General features: G+C 40.8%; 1 protein-coding gene across 3 annotated transcripts in view; it reads left to right on the plus strand.

Moving 5' to 3' along the window:
* The window catches only part of LOC310957627 (receptor-type tyrosine-protein phosphatase F), a 166,785-nt gene that overhangs the window by 38,702 nt on the left and 107,879 nt on the right, over positions 1–20,204 (plus strand). For 2 of the 3 annotated variants that reach the window (XM_083928272.1, XM_083928274.1), the window contains exons 1-2: positions 804–1,088; positions 19,270–19,444. In XM_083928272.1, the coding sequence (XP_083784398.1) occupies positions 19,345–19,444 (100 nt within the window). In that variant the 5' untranslated portion in view covers positions 804–1,088; positions 19,270–19,344. Of the gene's footprint in view, positions 1–803; positions 1,089–19,269; positions 19,445–20,204 lie in introns of those variants that run through there. The other variant, XM_083928273.1, reaches the window with a different exon arrangement.

The raw sequence follows: 20,204 nt of genomic DNA on the forward strand, positions 1-20,204 counted from the left end.
CAGATGGTGAATCTCAGAGAGCGAGGGAATTTTGGGGGAAGAGAATGGTTGTGCTGACATCCTCTCTCAGTGCAATCTCTTGTCCTTGTAGGACGGAAGAGAAAAAAACAGCACCAGAGGCTGACTTGGCTGTTCCTCTGAGCTCTGTCATAAATCCAACTGAACATTTCTGAACATCTGTTGTGGATGATTAGCTCCACGGCTAGCAGAGTTTGACCGGAGGGAGTGAGAACCAGTGTGTTTGGGAGTTGTGTGTGTACTCAATGCCTTGCTGATTTAAGAATGGGGATTTTACATATTTATTTCCTTCCTTTTTTCTTTTCTTTTTAGCAAGAGAGAAAGTCAAACAAGTTAATTATCCACAAATCATGTTACTGGACATGTTATATTGGCACAGACTCATGGGAATGTTTGTATGTTTCAAGGTCACACTTTGTTAACTCCTTAGTTTCAGTGAAAATTAAATTGATTTTGAAACCTATGCAGGAGTTCCATGCAAAAGTAGAACTGGGGATGGTGTACATGCCAGAAAGCCTGCCTTTTTAGTGGACAATAGATGAAACATGATGGAGTCTCTCTGCTGCAGGGATACATAACATCACGTGTACTCGTACCTAAAAGATTTTTTTCTACATGCAGGTGCACTCCAAAATTGTTTCTCATTGGTCAAGGTTAAAAAAAAAAAAGGTAAGGCCCTGCAGCCTCCTCCCTCTTAATACTGAAATTTGACACCAGTGACATCACATGGTGGGTTTGGCTTCTCCCAGGCAGTCCCTGAACACCCGCTCAGTGTGTGAACAAGCTCTGCCTCAGAAGGATCTCTCCCCTTAGCCACATTTCTCCATAGCCACAGCTGGAAACGTATTGCTGGAGAGCCAAAAGACAGTTCCTCTGGTTTAATGAAACGCTGTGAATGGAATAACTGAGCACTTTTTCACACTTTTTCAGAAGACATCGTTCTGGGATAATCTTTCGTGGATACTGCTGGATTTTCTTAGGATTTGGATACTCTCTCTTTCTCACACTCTCTCTCTGGAATAAGGAATAAAACACATTTATTTACAAGTGGACCATATTGAGATGCATTGGTAAGTGTGAATTTTGTACCACAGACTGGTTGAAACTTGTCAGTGAAGAATACAACTTACTTATTAAAAGTAGATGAGGCACAGGTGCATTTTTGTAACTGACTGGACTTTATTTGTCTATCTATCCCTGTTCCGTGTTCTTTTTCATCTTGGGGTATACCTCTCATAAGTTGCTTCTGATAATAAAAGTAACAAAATAAGTTGATGAGTTACACTTCAATGGTCAGGTATTTTCTTACCATTCTTTTGTCCTCTTTTCTTTTGTCCTTGCTCACTCTTGCTTGTTAAGCCAAAACAATAGTTTAACCTCGTCTTGGCTTAGCTCTATTGGCTGGCTCTTTGGCAAATTGCCCTGTCTGGTGCGAGCCCTCCCCTACATATTCAGAGAACTTTGAATAGAAGGGCCATAGAATGTCCCCTAGCTACCGCTGCTAAGGTGAGGCACCCTGCCGTTCTACTGCATTAGGCCTACACGGAGGCCAAACAACCTGTTTTTCCAGTTGTCCTTATCTCCCTGGGCAATCTGGAGGGTAAAGTTTCAGCAACAAGAATTCCAGTTAGAAGGAGACACTGAAACACTTTGAAATCAAAGATAATTATAGAGGAGAACTTTTGGAAGGAGCAAATCATGATTTTTGGAAAATGTTATGGCCTTGCTTTCGTCGTAGTTTAACCTGTAATACATGTGTGTTCAAGTGTAATTTAAAGATTTGCAGTTTGGTTTTCGCTAACTGTGATGATCAGCTCTACCTTTTGTTGAAATACATTTCAGCGCAAGACTTCACTGAAGAAGCTTGAAAACCCTTTGTACCTTCATTTCAACAAAGTATAACCAGCTCTAAATGCCCGCCTCAGCTGTTACAATGTCTTTATTTCTTTTCCAATTACAACATTAATGTTTTATACGCTTGTGTGAGAAACTTTTGGATTAAGTTCATCTTTGTTCTTGATCACAATACATGGGGAAGTTGTTGCATAATACTGTAAATGTGTTGCTCAACAGAAGAAGCCTGGTGTCAGTGGGAAAAATATTCTTTTATTGCAACTTGCTCTTTTCCATCAAAGCTGTCTTAAGCTTTCAAAGAACATAGTGTAGACAACATGTCTGTCTTGTTTTGTTTGGCCTTTGAAACAGCTAGACTTCCCCTTGGGTCTGTCTCACTGCAATGGGAACTTGTGAATGTGTTTTCTTTCTTAGTTGAGCTTTATTTATTCATTTGTATTTTTCTTTTTTTAGTTAATGCTTCAGAACTGCAACCCAGACTCTACAACTCATCTCACTTTATTTCGTCTTGGAGTGGCAACTCAGACATGATTAAAAAATGGCCTTGAGGCGAAACTCAAGATGGATACTTTGTTTAAATGTCTGTTCAGCTGCTCAGTAGCATAAACAAACAAGACAAAAAACTGTCAAGCCATGGTCATTTGTTCAACGATACCCAACCCCTGTCCACAATGAATGACCTGTAGGTCGCCCTCCTTCACCTCCACCATGCAGGCCACTGACCCTTCATTCCAATTTTACGACTTTGCTTCACTTTGTCACAAGTAATGTTCCAGAGAAACATTAAGTGAGGTCTAGGAAGTGACCTTTTTTATACCACTGCTCCTTAGATTCTGTGACTAAACATACAAAATATCCCTCAAATGACTACCTCGGCTGAAGTCTTTCCTTTTGAATAAATATCTTAGTGTAGAACAGTCAATCATTCAATCTCTCTCCCCATCGAATTCCTCAAAAGTAATTATGGTCTGAGCATATGGATTTTTCCATATAACTTGATTTCTAATCATCGTTGAATTGGGTGATGTGTAATGGCCTGTTAACGCATGATGGATCTGCCTAATCACTCTCCTCCCAGTTGGGACATGAAAGAGGTTCCTTGCAATCACAGATCAATGTCTGCGAAAGCAGTTGTGTCAGTGGAGCTCAGCATTTGTCTATGATGCATACTGTAAGTGGACAAAAAAATCTACTAGCTTTTGTTGGGTTATTACAGTTCAAAGCTTTCATGCTGTACCTGAAGTATAGACATATTTATGATTAGGTCTCTAGGCTTTAAATCAGAATCAGAATCAGAAATACTTTAATAATCCCAGGGGGAAATTATTTTTGCTACAAAACTCCAAATATACAAACAACAAATATTATACAGATGAAAACATGCATTAGATGCAGATTAGATGCATGCATTTTGTGTAAGGAATTGTTGCCTGATGGTGAAATGGGTGGTTGTTTTATGACAAGGCCTAATGCTCAATCCTCTGTTCTGTACTAAATAGCATATTTATGCTAGGGGTGAATGTGCCAGATATATCCTGCATAATGTGCAATGTCAATCAGAGGCCACCGCCTGTGTGATGTGTTAGCTGTGCTGATAGTCAGTCTTTTGTCTCAGTTGTGACACTTCTTTCTTGCAGACAGTTGCTCATTCATTGTGACAGGCGCTGAGGAGAAGGGTTAGAAAAAAGTGCTTCTTTAACACTAAAATCAGCAGTGTTTTGACAAGAACACTTTTCCTCAGTTGCCCCAGCAGAGAACTCATTTGATTGAACTAGGTCTATGATGCTTTGACATCTACACAGGCTTTCTAAACACATGTTCAGGTTGACATAAGATCCTATCCAATTGAGCTGGCAGGTTTATTTTAGAGGAGGTAATGGTATTTTTGTTGCTAATAACTGAAGACTAGAGCGTGTTGTGTAAAAACCCACTGAATCTGTGGCTGTGTAGCTCTAGTTCAGGGGTGCCCAATCCTGCTCCTGGAGAGAAGGGAGAAACCTAAAACATGCAGGGCAGTAGCTCTCCAGGAGCAGGGTTGGGCACCCTTGCTCTAGGTCATTGCCTCTTTAAAGTAATTTCAAGTGGATCATAATGCTCTGGCTTAGATGATATTCAGCTCTTTTCTTACCATCTGTACTTTTCTGTTCTCTTTACAATATATATTTTATTCTGCATTTAAAATGCATATATCTACATTTTACGACCAGTTATAGCTAGCCATCAGAGGTCTATTTTGTGCTCATAGCCTTGAACCTTGCATTTAAATCTCAGCTCTATGCATTACAGCCATGGGTTTCTCAATGGAAACACAAATCCGCTTTGTCAGAGAGGACATTTCCCTCCTTGCACAAAACTCATTTCAATTCCACATCATCCCATTACGCCTCCACATTGATTGAAACAGCTTCAATTTTCAGGGGCAGCTGCAGTTTTCGAACTCTGTATATATGACAAGGCTAAAGCTTATGCTTTTGTATGTGAAATGTTCAGACATGCATGTTGGAGACATACATTGGCCGTGGCAAATGTAAATTATAGCATCCATTTTTTTTTTCCCTGCAGAGGGAGATGGTCAGATTAAAGGTCAACAGAAAACTAATGCTTAACTTCAGTAAAGAAAATACAATTGAATGTAGGTTTGATTTATTTGTAGGGCTGGACCCCCAATATTCGACTGTCCAGATATTCATTCGTTGGGTTTGAATTTGTTTTTTTTTTTAATTTTGGGATTTAGATATTCATTTTTTTAATGGTCCAAACTGGAGAATAACAGAATCCTTCAAAAATAATGTCCTTAATTAAACCGAAAAACACATATTGCAGCACAGTGTCTCCATTTCAGTGGCGGCTGATGGTCTTTCAAGGAGGGGAAGCTAAGTTTTCCGGCCTTCATCATAAATGTGTTTGTTTATTAATATGTAAATTCTACCCTTCGTTCCTATTCAAGAAAAAGATCTGTGACCTTGTCGTACAAACTAGACATCTTTTCCAGGAACTTGATCAGTGTCCTCTCAATGGCCAGCAGAGCTAGGCTGCTTAAACGGCCTTGGCCCAGCTGGAGCTGGACTCTGCGCGTCCGATGGGCGGGACAAAGCCCAGCATTTATCCAATGAGCATCTAGTTTCGTTGCAGTGGAACAACCTGCTCTACTTGTCCCCACTGAAGTCAGTAGAAGCTGAGCATCCGACTTTGTAAAGCGCTGTGGCGCTGTTGGGATGAATAAGAAGGAAGTTGCGCTGGTTACCTGTGATAAGTAGCTGATTCTGAACAAAAGATGAAAGCTTTCTAGTGCATTTTAAGTCAATGAAATGTACACACAGCAGAACATATCTCACCACTTTTTATGGGAGACATTTTAGGGGAAGCTGAGCTTCCCTTGCAGTCTTGGAGCAATCGCCACTGCTCCATTTCAGCTCAGTGTGAGAGTCTATACTGCATTTTGCCATCATTTACATTCATCATTGAGCTGCAAGAGCAACTCAATAGTCTGTGACCTAGTTGCTCTCGATACCAATATTAGCTGCTCTGTTTAAACAATTTTAAGCTTAAAAAAGTGCATGCAGTCTGAAATTCACCATAGTGTTCTGAGCTAGCCGCTAATTTATACTGTAGTGTAAACACTGAAACACTACAGTACTGTGCCGTCCCTCTCAGCTAAGAATGGAGAAATGTCTGGCTGAATCGGGTAACCAAACAGTCTGATCTGTGTAGAGGACTGTGTGCTTATACTGTTACAGCCTAGTGTCGTTTTCAGGCGATTTAATGAAGATAAACACAGTTGACGACCGCGCTGCCAATGCGCTCTGGCGTGGCGCTGGCTCCTTACCAACCCCCCCCCCCCACACACACACCCCTATTTATCTGGTACTTGGTTCTTGGAGTATAGTCATGTGGCTGATTTATCCCTCCCTCTCTACCACTGCCCTTGTTTGCTCAGCTTTCCAATTTCTACAAATGCCTGGCTTAGACTTGACATTCTGCTTGATTACTTTATCAGCTCTCCTGTTGCTTCCTCTAAAGTTCTGTGTTCTTTTTCTTTTTACGTAGGTAGGAAATGGAGGAGAGAGAGAGAGAGAGAGAGAGAGAGAGAGAGAGAGAGAGAGAGAGAGAGAGAGAGAGAGAGAGAGAGAGAGAGAGAGAGAGAGAGAGAGAGAGAGAGAGAGAGAGAGAGAGAGAGAGAGAGAGAGAGAGAGAGAGAGAGAGAGAGAGAGAGAGAGAGAGAGAGAGAGAGAGAGAGAGAGAGAGAGAGAGAGAGAGAGACAGACCTGCAGAAAAATGCCGCAGATCAGAGTCAAATCTGGGTTGCTGTAGCAAGGACTTAGCCTCTGTACATGGTATGCTCTTCCCAGGTAAGCTACTGGGAGCCCCATGACTTGCTTTTCAACAGTCCACTGCTGTTGATCACATAAAGCAGTAAGTAGGACTGGCCTTTCACTATCAATACGATGTCAAATAATAAGTCTTTGCAGTCTTGGCTACCCAATCCTGTGCTCATGCTACTAGTAAGAGTATGGCCTGTGCGTTGCATGGTTTAGAGTGGGATATATTCCGCATCAGTATAACATTTGGCTTTTGTTCATCTTATGGTTCATCCTCAAACGCAGGCAATGACTCTTCTTCCTGCAGCACTCTGAGGTCCCTTGCTTGTTTTGGGAAGATGGATGGAGATTCATTTGGTTTCATTATAAGGCCTGACTTATTTATAGCCTGCCTGTGCAGCGCCTCTTGGCCCACTGTGGCCCTGTAAGGATGCTAGGGGCTGAGGCGTTGATGAAACATTCTTGTGTCCAGGGGGTATTCTCTGAGGAGAGCACTGCTTGTTTAAGGGAGGGCAGCAAGGGTGACAATGCAAGAGCCATGGGCAAGGCCACTGGAATCTAATTCCACAAGCCCTGCCTAGCTACAGCATGCCTGTTTCAGAGCTTTCACCGACCAAAAGTCTTGCACTGCGGGGGTGTTGGGCTATGTAATAATACCACATAGCCTAACAACATGGGAGAGTCCATATAATGTGATCTTGGCCTATAAAAATACTAACCACAAAAGAAGGATAGGGGAAACTTAAAAAATAGCTTCCATGAAACAGTTTTTCATATTTAACTTATGTACAGTTTGGAGTTCCAAAGCACCAATCCCAAACCTTTATCTGGATCTCCCCCTTCAGCCTCAGAGATTACTGCTTCACAACCCTGGAGCAGGGGTGCTGTCTGCCTGGTAATTTGATGGCTAATCCCCTGCCTCTTCCCTACAAATCTCTTCCCTGATAAAGGGGTTGCTTCTACATTAGTAAACATGGGAGACTTGGCTGCTTAGGCTGACAGTTAGACTAGAGGACTGGTTGAGAAAAAGGGAAGTATAGGGATAACTGGTTCCCTCTTTATAGTTTATAGGAAAGCCCCTTGCTTATCATCCTTGGAAACTCAATTTAAGATGAACATTCAAACCATTGAAATTCCATTCAGCTTGCTGGGAAGGTGATCTAATTTTATGTATGAGGTTAATAATGCATAGTACATATTTGCAGATGTTGGTCAATGCATGAAAAAAAAACCTTTTTGAGTATCTAATGAGAACAATGAGTTGATGGTTAGCTGTGAATGTGTTACTTTACAAAGAGTTCTAGTCCATTGTTAATGCACATTCATTACCTTTTGACCCAAATATGTTATCCTAATGATCACTCTGCTACTGCCAAGGCTAGACACGATGGCTCACTTAAAAGGAATTAATTTCCTCAGATCTTCCTTCACAGGCTTGCACTGTGCTGCACGGACTGACTACGTGACTAAGCATTGCTAGATTGCAGGTTCTAATCCTCATAACAGTTTTATCAGGGCATGTCAGCCTATGGACATGGTTTCTGTTTTCTAGAGGGTTTCTCCTGTGATGGTGCATCAACAAAGCACTAAGCCTGGGAATCAAAACTGACGCCTAGTGCCTAAACATGCTCAACAAAGTTTAACAGGACTTGGCAAGAATGCATTTAACCAGTCTTTGGAATGACTTCAGCTTGATGATTGCAACATTGGATGGGATGGCTTTTCATTTGCTGACCTGACAGAAGCACTTTAGGTGTCAAGGTGGATCTGGTGGGGTGAGTGACATGTCTTGTCCCTGCATTTCTTTCTGTATGTGTAACGGCCTGGTGTTCAGTCAAATCGTTGTCAGTGAGTGAGATGACATGTCAGGAACAATTTGCTATATTTCTGTTTTCAGCACATCACAGACCAATCAAATATCATAACTATACAAATGGACTGCAGTGAGGGTTTCAAGTTTTGGTTCTTGTGCTTTTTTTCCTTTGACTTTGTAATCATTTGCAAGTTTTCATCATTTTCAATCACTTTTACCCACACATCTTTGAAAAACAGTCACGCTTTTTTGTGGGTTCTACTGATTTTTAACCCCTGCTTCCGCTTTTTAACCCTTACTCCCGCTATGCCCCATAATGGCAATTTCTCCCAATAATCCCCCGATTTCATAGTGATATACAAATCAAATGGGTGTTATTGTGTGGGATGTGTGTTGCCAGATCAGAATTGAGGACAGTATGAGCTTGAGAACTTGTGTTTTTGATATTGTTATCGGTGTGTTCGGTGGCACGGAGGTCCAGAGCATTGAGGGTAGGCCATTTGCCAGTAGGCTAGAAAATCTCCCCCTTTTTCACAGCCTAACAACAACAACATGTCTAATTCTAGTGATCTAACTTTTTAAGTTTTACTGATTTTTCCATAATTGGTACTAGTCAATTCTCTGAAGTTGGAATCTCAGGCATCGCCACTCATAATTTCTGCTATCTTTCAAAGAACACTTGGTCTCAATACCAGTTGACTTGATTGAATGTATCCATGCTCTTGTCTAGCTCTTTTAAGAAATGGATTAAGTAGCAAACTAGTTGATTAGTCAGTAAAATCCTGTGACACGCAGTAAATTTAGAAATTCCCTAACTGGATGTGTCTGAGAGAGATGTGTGTGTGTGTGTGTGTGTGTGTGTATGTCTGAGAGATATGTTTGTGTGTGTGTGTGTGTGTGTGTCTGTATGTCTTGTTAGCCAGGCTGCAGAACAGTGACTCTACACTGTTGGTAATTGATAGTCTGGAAGCTGTCTCAGCTGCAGGTAAATCCTATCTGCAGCTGTACTGTGAGAGAGGGGTGGAGTAGGGGAGAGAGTATAAATAAGTCTTCCAAGGACTAAGGATTTCAGAATAACTAGAGGGGATGTTGGAGGGAAAGAGAACTAGGAGAGCAGGTTGCACAGAAAGACATGGTGATAGTGGGAGAAATGTTTAATACGGCAGAGATTTTCCCTCGCAGGCAGTTAACATTTCTTCAAGATTGCACAGGCTTAAAGGTACATTAAGGCTACATTTTTCTCAAGAACATTGCTCTGAAGAACAGTGTATTACCCCATGTCATCTTTGTTCTGTATCTTTTGCTTGCCTAGTACATGAAGCTAAGACTAAGGCTTAAGAGTGGCGTTTGCCTCTTTTTAAAATGTCTCCAAAAGATTGCCAGAGAGAAATCCAGTCCTATGCTTTGCCAAGGGAGATTTACTGTAGAGAGAAAGCAAGAGAGAGCAAGAAGGGTTAGAGCACGAGAGAGATTGGTCCCAGTGAGAGATTTTTAGGTAGTAATGAGGGCGTTGGTGGAGTGCAAGTCGTCGTGTTGTGGCTCCGGCCTGTCAGTATAATGGACCTTGCTAGTCAGCTGGCTATCGATTGTACTGCTCACGACCTCGTCTGCCTGTTGTTCTTCACTCTTCCTGTCTGTCATCCTGCCACCCAGAGATGGAGAACGAAGCGGGATCTTTTCACAGACGACAGATACACTGTCCAGATAGTTTCTAATTACCTGAAAGGTGGCCTGAGGTGAGGTGTAGAGGAAGGCAGGTCTGACTCCACATTTGGGGCTAATTTTAACTTAAAGAGAAAGCATCAGGAGAAACTTCTAATGTCATTTGTCTTTAAATGGTAACTGTCAGCTTGTAGTGAGATGCAACTAATGTTTTGTGTTTATCATTGAAGAATCTGTCAATTTTTTTGTAGGAAATGTGATTTGAATGCCAGAGCTAAAGGTTCGTTTTAAAAGGTTCTATTTTTCTATTTGACCAAAAGTCTGAGCCTATATATAGTGAAATTATGGTGATGTATAACAAAGAAATGTTGGATTACACACTGCATATGGATAGACATGCAAGGTTCGTGGTGGGTTTAGAGGCTTTTAGAAGTACTGTACTTGTTTGATGAACATGGTCTAAGCAGAGAGTCCCTGCTTCTCTTGCCCTTTATCTACTTGGCCCTGCATATACTGCATTCATCTCTTTTACATTTTAAATCCCCAGGCCTCCGGAGAGCAATGGGGATATATGGTTCCATCTGCTCCAACAGACTGGCTCGTGGCTCAGACAGAGACAGAGAGAGAGAGAGAGAGAGAGAGAGAGAGAGAGAGAGAGAGAGAGAGAGAGAGAGAGAGAGAGAGAGAGAGAGAGAGAGAGAGAGAGAGAGAGAGAGAGAGAGAGAGAGAGAGAGAGAGAGAGAGAGAGAGAGAGAGAGAGAGAGAGAGAGAGAGAGAGAGAGAGAGAGAGAGAGAGAGAACAAACTGACAGAAAGACAGAATGGCGTATTAGAATCTGCCTCTTTTCACTAGTTAAACAGGGGCTGAGAGGATGGCTGTCTGGAATAAAAGGCAGAAAAGAAGTTGGATTAGGATTTAGGGGTCCTCTTTGTTTCCACATTTGCACCAAACCCATGTTAAATCTCTTCGGTTTGAACTGTTTCAGGTACATCAATAGTCTTGGTTTTACATTGTGTAACACAGGTTTTTGTTTCAAGATAGGTCCCAGAATATCATACATTTTGTGTGGCTTTTAGATTCATTCAAACATATTTCTTACCAAGGGGTTCTCCTTTTTTAATAGAACCGTATACTTCGTTCCAGACACCATTAGGTCCAATGTTTCTGTTTCCCACCACCAATGCTTTGTTATATACAGTAGAAATTGCTTTCCCCAGCCTTCGCTGAATTAATCTAACCCTTCCCTGTGTCAACACTGGGCTTGTTCCTCTGTACCTTGGACCACAGAGGCTTGTTTCCACTGTGTCTTTTACATGCTCAATTGTAGGGTGAAATAATAAAATCATTGTGTCAATATACAGTTGAATCTGCTTATTTCAGTACTGACTGCAGTCAGACAAGCCCCAAACCATCCAGTATAAAACAATTGTGGAAAATCTGTGTCATGAAATCAATGTAGGCTACAATTGCATGTGTTCACCATTGTGTTTAGTGGTGGTACGTTAGAGGAATATTGTTGCTGACATAACAGTTCCTCAGAATTAGATTAGCATAAAAGGATGTAGTGAGATAAGGTGCTGCTTTCGTGCTTGCAGTTGGACAAGCACAGACCATCCACCAAAGTACCCATGAGCCAGTGAATGGCCACTTTTTTTTCTAATAGTAAATGCAGTCCATAGCAGTATGGCTTATCCTTCCACAGTCAATTTTAATTTTTCTAGTATGAGTAGGCAAATTAAAATGACTGTAAAACTGTAAATGTGTGTAAGAAGTTGAGATGTGCAATATGGATACACTCATATAGATAAAACAACCTCTAGAAATGTTTTAGGTTTTAGGAAAGGTTTTTTTCTGTGCAAATTAAATACCTGATAAATCAAGGAATTTGATCCCATTGATGAAAAAATTCTGAAAATCCAGTATTGCCCTAAAGTGGTTCTGCTCATTGTTTTGCACTAGAAATTTTTGTATTTTTTTTGTGCAAATTAAATACCTGATAAATCAAGGCATTTGATCCCATTGATGAAAAAATTCTGAGAATCCAGTATTGCCCTAAAGTGATTCTGCTCATTGTTTGGCATCATTTAGTCCATTGACCAGACATACTGTATTAAAAGGATGGAAAGAGTATAGCCAATGCTCTGCCTGTCTCACAGTACACACTCTCACACTTTTATAACCCAACTGTAGTACAAAGTATTGTGGCAAACAATTTACCATAGCTGTTCTATCACTGAACACTGAGGCCACAGCTTGGTTCCCATGTAGGCCTTTGGAGGATCACTGTTGGCCAAAGAGCTTCACTCACAGCCCGTTACAGTCACTAATGTGGCCTGACACCAAGCTGATTTACAATACCCCCTACCCTTAGAACTGACTCACTAGAGGTAATTGATTTAGAACAGTGCAGACACCTGCTGAATAGTATGAAGCCCTCAAAAGCCCAGCCCTACCATCTTACACAAAGTTGGGCCAAATATTCTCACCTCAGTGCCACCTGTAGAAAATAAATACACTTAAACCTTTGTTAAATATCTAGAGAGAAAACCTGCTTAAACAGTGTGTTTTCAGTTTGTATTGCATTCCATGTTCTAAAGTAATTCTACAATACTTAATTTTTCTAATATTCCAAAGATCCAGCCATGATATATCTGTGGATTGAGCTGAGCTTTAACTGCCTCTGTTTGTCCATCTTATGATCTATAGAGCTCTATTTTTGCCTGTCTTTATGCTCACATGCCTTCACTCTGTTTGTCTTTTACTGGAGGAGACTAGGCTTTCTGCCCAGGGGGTGGTGGGGGTTGGGGAGTTGAAGTCATGGTGTTCGGAGGGGGGTCCATGCCTTCTGTGCTGCCTGCCTAGCCATTTTATGGCACCATCTGTCCACAAGCAAACCGTCAAGTGGTGACGTCTTTCCCATCTTTCTTGCTTGACAGTGTGAATTTCCTTTTGATATATATGCACATCTGCCGTTGAGAATTTTTCTCTGTTTCTATTGCTAATTTAATGTTTGGCCATAGCACATAATTATTCTTAATTATGCACTATTTCATTTGCAGAACTCTAAATTGTAAACAAATAGAAGTATTAAAACTTTTTTCTGTCTTTGAACTAGGGCAAGGCCAGTGGCTGTGAACATTTTTAGATACCATCAATTAAATACAGAACTTTGTTATTTTATAATTCTCCGTTAGTTTTATTTAGGTTCTACCTTTGAGGTTGTCCTTAACTATAGTATGTTTATTTGTTTATATACCACTTTTCAAACGGTGGTGCCTCACAGTCAGATAAAAAGCAAATAACATTTCAAGAGATATAAAAGGAGAAATAGTAATGAATGATTTCTAAGCAGTATTATAATTGTAATGCGATAACGAGGATACTAAATGCAAATGTCAAAAAGTGGCAACAACTGCGTCTGCTGCAAAGCAACCCTAACGAAGGAAGACAGAGGTATAAAAAGACACTTCAAGAGAGTCAAACAATAAACCTAATGAAGCAATCCGAGATGGAGAGAAAATGTTGCTAGTTTAGCCTTCTGCTAACAGTAGCCAAAGGCTCATGGCTATGTCAAGTCCTTTTTATGTAGCGAATGTTCTCTCAGAGGGCTTTACAGGCCCTGCAGAGAAAACATACTCGTACCATAGACTTCATATAAAGGATGACGCAGCTCCACGTCCTATCACTGTACAAAAGTGAAGCCAGAATATCTCAGATACAGGCGCCAGCATGTTGTAATTTTGCAACCAAACTGTCAATCCCGACGTTTCACCCTATTTTAATAGCATAAAATAACTAATTAAAACCAAACGTGTCAGGAAAATGAACTTTTGAACAAACAGCAGTGTGATTAAAAACGACCTAAATTGACAGAAACCATGTTTGGAGACAGCTACCCGCTAGTGGTTATCAAGATGTCAGGACTTCACTTTCTACAGTCTATGACTACTACATAAATACAGAGTAGACCTTATACTGTATGCAGCATGTTCATATGCCCATGCTTGTCTGGTGGGAGTGGCTTAGGACAGATGGGGAGAGCTGTGGGGGGAGGGCTGTATTTTCACATTGTGGTGGCGTTGTTTTTTTGCCTTTTCCAGAAAACTGCCAACCCCGGCTTTAACTGCTTTTTATTCTGTTTATATGGGCCCTAGGGTTGATGCTACTTTAGAGAAAGCTGTTTTATCCACTCAATTGTTCGAGCTATGCACAGCATTGCTTTTATTTGATGAATGTCTGTTTTACATTGAGCCTGCTTTTTGATTTATTGCAGGCCCTTTGCCCAGCACTTTGTAGTGCAAGCCATTTTCTCCTTGCTCTGCAGCTTGACAACGCCAATAATCACTCTCCAATAAATTCAAATGGAAGTGGCACTCGGGTATGTCTCTTCTACTCCGCGTAATACATATCAGTGTAATACATATCACCTTTCATTTCAAGATTGATTTGCAGCTGAAAAGATTGGTAGCCCCCCAGAGGTGATTGTAAATCCCCACTTCAATGGCAATTTATGGAGGTGCTTGAGTTTTGTTAAATGTTCACTCAACCAGACTAAATGCCAATCGACATTGTATCATATGGGTGAAGCCAATATGCAATTGTCTTTGCATTCTGTTGAGAGGCAAGTTCATGCCTCAGGACATTATCAGGAATCTAGTCCAACCCTCATGCGTCACAGATTACATGACAATGCGTCATGAAGCCTTTGTGTCCTACGTTGTAAATGTCTTCATACGGTTCACATATATGTAGTATTACCATAAGTAATTATTGAATTATTGAATATTTTTCTGAGTCATCCACACAAGCAGACACTTAACCTGTGTCATTTAATTCACAAGTGCTTTCATTATTGGTCAGTATAATCATAATTCCTTACTTTTTATTGCTTAAGTTAAGGAAGTGCATTCATCTGCTAAAGGCGTCTTTCCGTCTGTCGATCTTCTGTTTGGCAGTAAGGTGTTAAAAATTAACTTTGCGGACTCAGCATATAAACAAAAGTGCTGTAAAACTTGATAGGTCACAGGACATTACCTTTTGTTAGATGAATTTAAATGCAGGGCCTTGTTGCAGCCTTGTAAAAAAAAGGCATGCACCATCAAGTCTGTATATACAGAAAGAGTTTCAGAGGTTACCAGAGTTGGAGGGAATACTTCATTTTGTTACTTTAAACTTCGTTTTACAATACGGGGCTCCTCGGCTTGCAGTAATTCTCCTGGGATCTTGTGGAGCATGTTCACCGCTGAGGTAAAGAAGGAGCACAGACATGTGAGGGTTAGCCTTCTAGGGCATGGAAAACTAATCAGGGGCCAAAACACTGCTGTCGAAATGCAGCTTGTAACTGTGTTTATGGAGCCGTTGCAGGCTGCGCCAACACAAACCTCTCTGGCCTTGGTTTATCACCTCCAGAGACGGCCATGATTAGCTCCCCACACTGCTAGCCATATATCTCAGCTGCCCCCAGTGCTCAGGATGACCCATTAAACAGAGACGGAGTAAAAGAGAGAACATGAGTAGAAGCAATGGAAATGATGATGAGCATAGGTGCTACCTGTAGTTAGTGTAATAGTTGTGTTTACTCAGTCTCTGCACGCTCTCCGTGCAGCTGTGCCTTGTTTCGTCTCGTCATTGTCTGTTTGTAGACCACCAGTTCTGTATGAGGGGCCACTCCCTTGCCACACACATACACACACACACTGGGGGTAATGACTTGAATGACAGGCACCTGATGCGGGTGGCAAACAAGCAAACAAAAAAGGTGTGTATTTATTTTGTTATATTCCCCTCCTCACTGAACTCACTCAAAAGCTCTTTTGTCCTCCACAGTTTTCTGTTTGAGATGTTCCCATCCCATTGTCCGCTTGTTAATTACTTCACTAAACCTCTTAGCCGTCTGCCTATAATACAGGGTGTATATATATATAAAGACAGTATACAGTATGTCACGCTCTGCATTACTGAGAATTCCCCAGACACTCAAGACTCCAAAGCCTCTTCCTAAAGAGTGGATGCCCTGAAGAGTGGAAAATTGTGTTTTTTTTTTATTATCAATTTAATGACCTTCTGTTCTCTTTCATGGTTTCTGTGTGTTTAGATAAAATGCTGCCATCATAGTATTCTCTATCTTGATGTATCGATCTTTATATCATCTTGACATGTTGACAAATTGGACACAAGACCCAGTGCTGCACCAATCACCACCTACATATCCAATGTTTTTGAGTGATTCAAAACATGTTGAGCCTTAATGAACAGCTGTTCCTAAACATTAACAAATCAGTCTAGAAAGCTTTGAAGAGACCAACAGGTAGGCAGTAGAAGTAGTTATTAATGCTACAAGTGTTGCTGGAGTTGCTGGACCTTTTTAAATGCAAGCACTCTCTGCCCTGACTGTGCTTCTGTGTTCTTTTTTTAAAATGAAAATAAAATCAATAAATCGAGACGACCTCAGACTATTTCCCTTCTTCCTGCACCATGGAAATAAGTTGTGCCAGAAATCTCTGCTACTTCAACAAGAAGGCAATGCCATGTCAGTGCATGAATTGGGTGGTAACTAAATTTATTATAAATTTTGTTACTAAAACTGCCATAATTTTACCATTCACAATATAAAAAAATATGTAGAACTTTAGTATACATTCTGGCGTACTGGTGTATGAAACATAAGTTTAGCATCCATTTAAAAATATTTTAGCTGTAAAACAATTTTGCTCCTGAATTCATCCTGACTAATCAATGTGATTATTAGTTAGTATCTCAATTGTTGGAGAAACAATCTGGATGATCATTTTAGCCTCAGTTATGCAGCGTTAACTCTTTCTGTCTCAAACACATTTCCTCTCTTGTTCTCACACACTAATCAGGCTTCCAAATTAGATTGTTACCAAGACAGAAGGATTCACATACAATCTCACAAGGGCAGACATCCTCTTCTACATGCTCTTATTGTTTTTCTCTCACTCTCCCACATAGTTGTAAATATTGTGTTTCTGTGGGCTGAGCCACTTGCACAGATTTTAGATTGCACTGCACCATTTCCATGTTGGTGCCCTGTCCTCTCAGTAGCACGACCACCACAGCACAAATGCACACAGTTGCAAGTGTTGTCCCATAGTATTTGTGTGCAGCTGGGAGGCACCAAGCTGCACTGGGATAAATAAGTAGCTATATAAATAAAGAATAAACCTCGCTCTAGGAATTTGTCTCATTGAAGATGAAAAGCATCTGCCTCTCTCTGGCATCTGCTGTAAAAGATATCCCTCCACCGCCAAGGGTTTGGAGCACGGCGAGTAGCCAACTCTATCAGCCTTACTCACTCTCTACCCACTGACATGAACCAACGCAATGCTGGCGTACATAAAAATCAGTGTCAAAACAATTTTGTCAGCCAACAAACTTAATGTGAGTTACACTCATTTTGCAGAAATTTGGTTAGTAAGTTGAATTGAAAATGGGCCCTAAATGTCTGTAATTCTGTTTGCAGAGTGGGGGTGTGATCCAGTTCTTTGGCACCCTGGGCAGTGTATTTGTGTATCTTTTCTTCTCCAGACTGCTGCAGCTTTACATAGCAATAATGAGCTGCTTTCTAATTAGCAGTGAAGGTGAAGACACAATAGATACCCCCCTTTCCAAAGGTGTTAAATTGTTTAAGCTGCACTTGTGGGTATTTCTCAAATATCCACATGCAGGGAGGAGTATAATACAGCTTGATACGATCACAGCTTGAACTTTCACTGACGATAGATGATCTTTGCTGCACACAGTGTTTGTAAATTCCTTTGACGCAAGCTGTGTTTCATCAGAAATTAGTTTAGTAGACATGAAAGCCTAGAGGCACATACCTGTCAGTGACAAACAGTGATGAAGAGCTAGCCATCAATGATACCTGTCTACAGTGGTGCCAAGGTGAGGCACCGGCGCCGTGACTCACTCAAAGCATTCCTCCACATCATTTTACTCAGCCAAGCCTGTCTTTTCATTTGCCAAGTGACTTGTCAAAAGAGGTTAAAGCACAGCTCAGACAAACAAAGAGGAAATGCACAAAATTTTGCTTTCCTAAGATTCTAACTTTTCCTTAGTCATGTTTCACAAAGAGGGTGGTTAAAGAGGTGCCTGGTGTGGTTCCTTTTTTTTCAGTGTTTCCACACGTTGAAATAGCCACATGAGTAATGAGCCGCTCAACACCTCCACAGGCTTAAGAATGGAAATGTATTTTTCCACAAGATACTAGAGGCATTGTGTTCCTGACACTCTAACTTATTTAACTGAACTGAATAGACTAAAGCTGACCGGCCACCCAGCAAGCCTCAAGATATTCTAGATTGAGAGCGCCTCTCTTTCTCTTTTCGCAAATATCGCAATTGTTTGGATGCCACTATAAACTCGGCAGTGAGACTGAACAGACGGGCTAAGAAGGTTTTCAATTCAACTCCAATAGGCCTCTTGTAAAAGCTTTATACAGAATCATTATCAGGGAGCCCTTGAAGACAAAAAATAGGCTTACTTTTCAAACTTTTCTCATTTTGTTCATTTTTATCTGAAGTCCTCTAGAGATACTGCTTTGTTTCCATCAAAAGAGAGATATCTATCCTTAACATATTGTGGTCTGCTTTACAGCATTGGGATTACTCATCACAGATGGCCACGGGCAAGAGTGTAGGGATAAGAAATTTAGTTAGCTCAATATATGGGGATACACAGTTACTTTGTGTATAATAGCATTAGACATTGAAACTGCAGGCTACAACAAACTTTAGGTCATATATCAGAATCTTATCAGCTGGCTTAGTCATTTCCTATGTCAAATCTAATTCCTTAAAAGACAAAGAGTCAATGCTTGTGCAGTTTAATTTGAGGGACAGCTTTTGTTTTTTTTGTCTCCATACACTACGTAGGACAATGGAGCAATGCTCTTTGTTTTATTGTCTGGTTAATTATGGTTAATTTGTGGTCCACCTGCTGCTGCTTTGTTGGCCAATCATCCTCCCCCTGTGTGTTGTATGTTAAATGTTTATGTATGCATACATGTTGTCATATTATGAGATCATGGCACTTTGTGTGATTTGAACCCATCTGGAAGACACACTTTCAATTTCTTAATGGGGAACATTAAGTGGGCAGCGTTCCTTAGGGAGTACTATTCAGGAGGTCCCCTGGGTTTTTAACTGATCCCCATTGTGAGAGGATAGCTGAGGAGCTTAATCCTGTGTGCTGGCCCCCCCCCCTTTGTTCTTGTTATTTCTTTCCATCATTTCTCTCTGTTTCGCTGTACTGCATTTGTTTCCTAACTCTTCTGCTGATGGAGTTTGCATGTTACATTCGCTTCACTTGTATTTTCTTTTGCCCCCAAGCAGGATCTTGTTGTGGGTATAGGGTGCTTTGTTGATCACGACCAAAGATATCCAATGTTGTGTACTTTTGTTTTCTTACAAGTGTAAGGTTAGGCTTTCTTACAAGTATACAACATTTCCGAATCCTTTGGTTCTGCTCTGCGACTTGCTTTTGATATTTCTGCTTTACTGTGTTATGATGCTTATTCAAATATATGCAAATATACAGTGGGGTTGAATACTGATGTTTCTGCCCTCCTGTTTTCTCTCCCAGGTGTTAGTCTTTGATCCTGTCAGAGTGGGACGTGTCTAGCAGGGGACTGAGGAGGGAGCAGGGCCAACTTGGAACATGGTGCCTCATACTCACCTGGCAGTGCCCCTCCTGCCCAGGGGGGCTTTGCTGTTCCTGCTTCTACTCAGCTGCATGGTGCTCTTCTCTCAGGCAGACAGTAAGTAACCTCATTCACCTGTGAAGTCCTGCCTTGTGTCCTGTACATCTAATACTTCTTTAAGCTTCACAAGTATTTTGACAGTAAGAGCTTATAAACCCCTCATTTCCTTCACACTTGGTGAAAAATACACACAATGGGAGATTAAAAAGCAAGTTATTTTAAAGTAATTTAATCTATAGATAAGCTGCACAAATGCAGACCTTTTGTAGATGTTCTCCTTGTTTTAAAGACTGAGGATCAAATTTACAAAGAATGAATTGTGGCCACTGATAGTGCCATAATTTCAGCATGACTTGCAGCTGTTATGGGCCTGTGATGTGGTTACAGACTTTCAAAGAAGCTGTAATGATTTAAAGCGGAGGTCACCCTTCTTTGAAGACTGTTTTTGCAAGGAGGTACATTTTCATAAGAAGGAGACAATCTTGCACCAAATCTATGTATTTCACCCTTTGCTAGTTATTTGAGAATTGCATGGTTTCCTTATGGTCTCATTTACGCAGGTTTATTAGCTGAAAAAAGCCGGACAAACCATGTGAATTTCTATTTTTAAAATAGAATATAGATTTAATTTACATTTTGTATCGTTGGTGGATACCAACAAACAGAAGTACCCTGTCGAATGTGTGTCCTAAAGTATAGAGAGCTTTAGCATTTGCACTATAAATAAACGTACAGTGCAAAAAGTAATCTCCATCGGCCTATGTGCCTGGCTGTCAGTCTGAGTGACGGTTTTGGCAGGAAGAAGACACTCAGAAAG

This window comes from Echiichthys vipera (assembly GCF_963691815.1).
Source record: "Echiichthys vipera genome assembly, chromosome: 15".
NCBI classification, from domain to species: Eukaryota; Metazoa; Chordata; class Actinopteri; order Perciformes; family Trachinidae; genus Echiichthys; species Echiichthys vipera.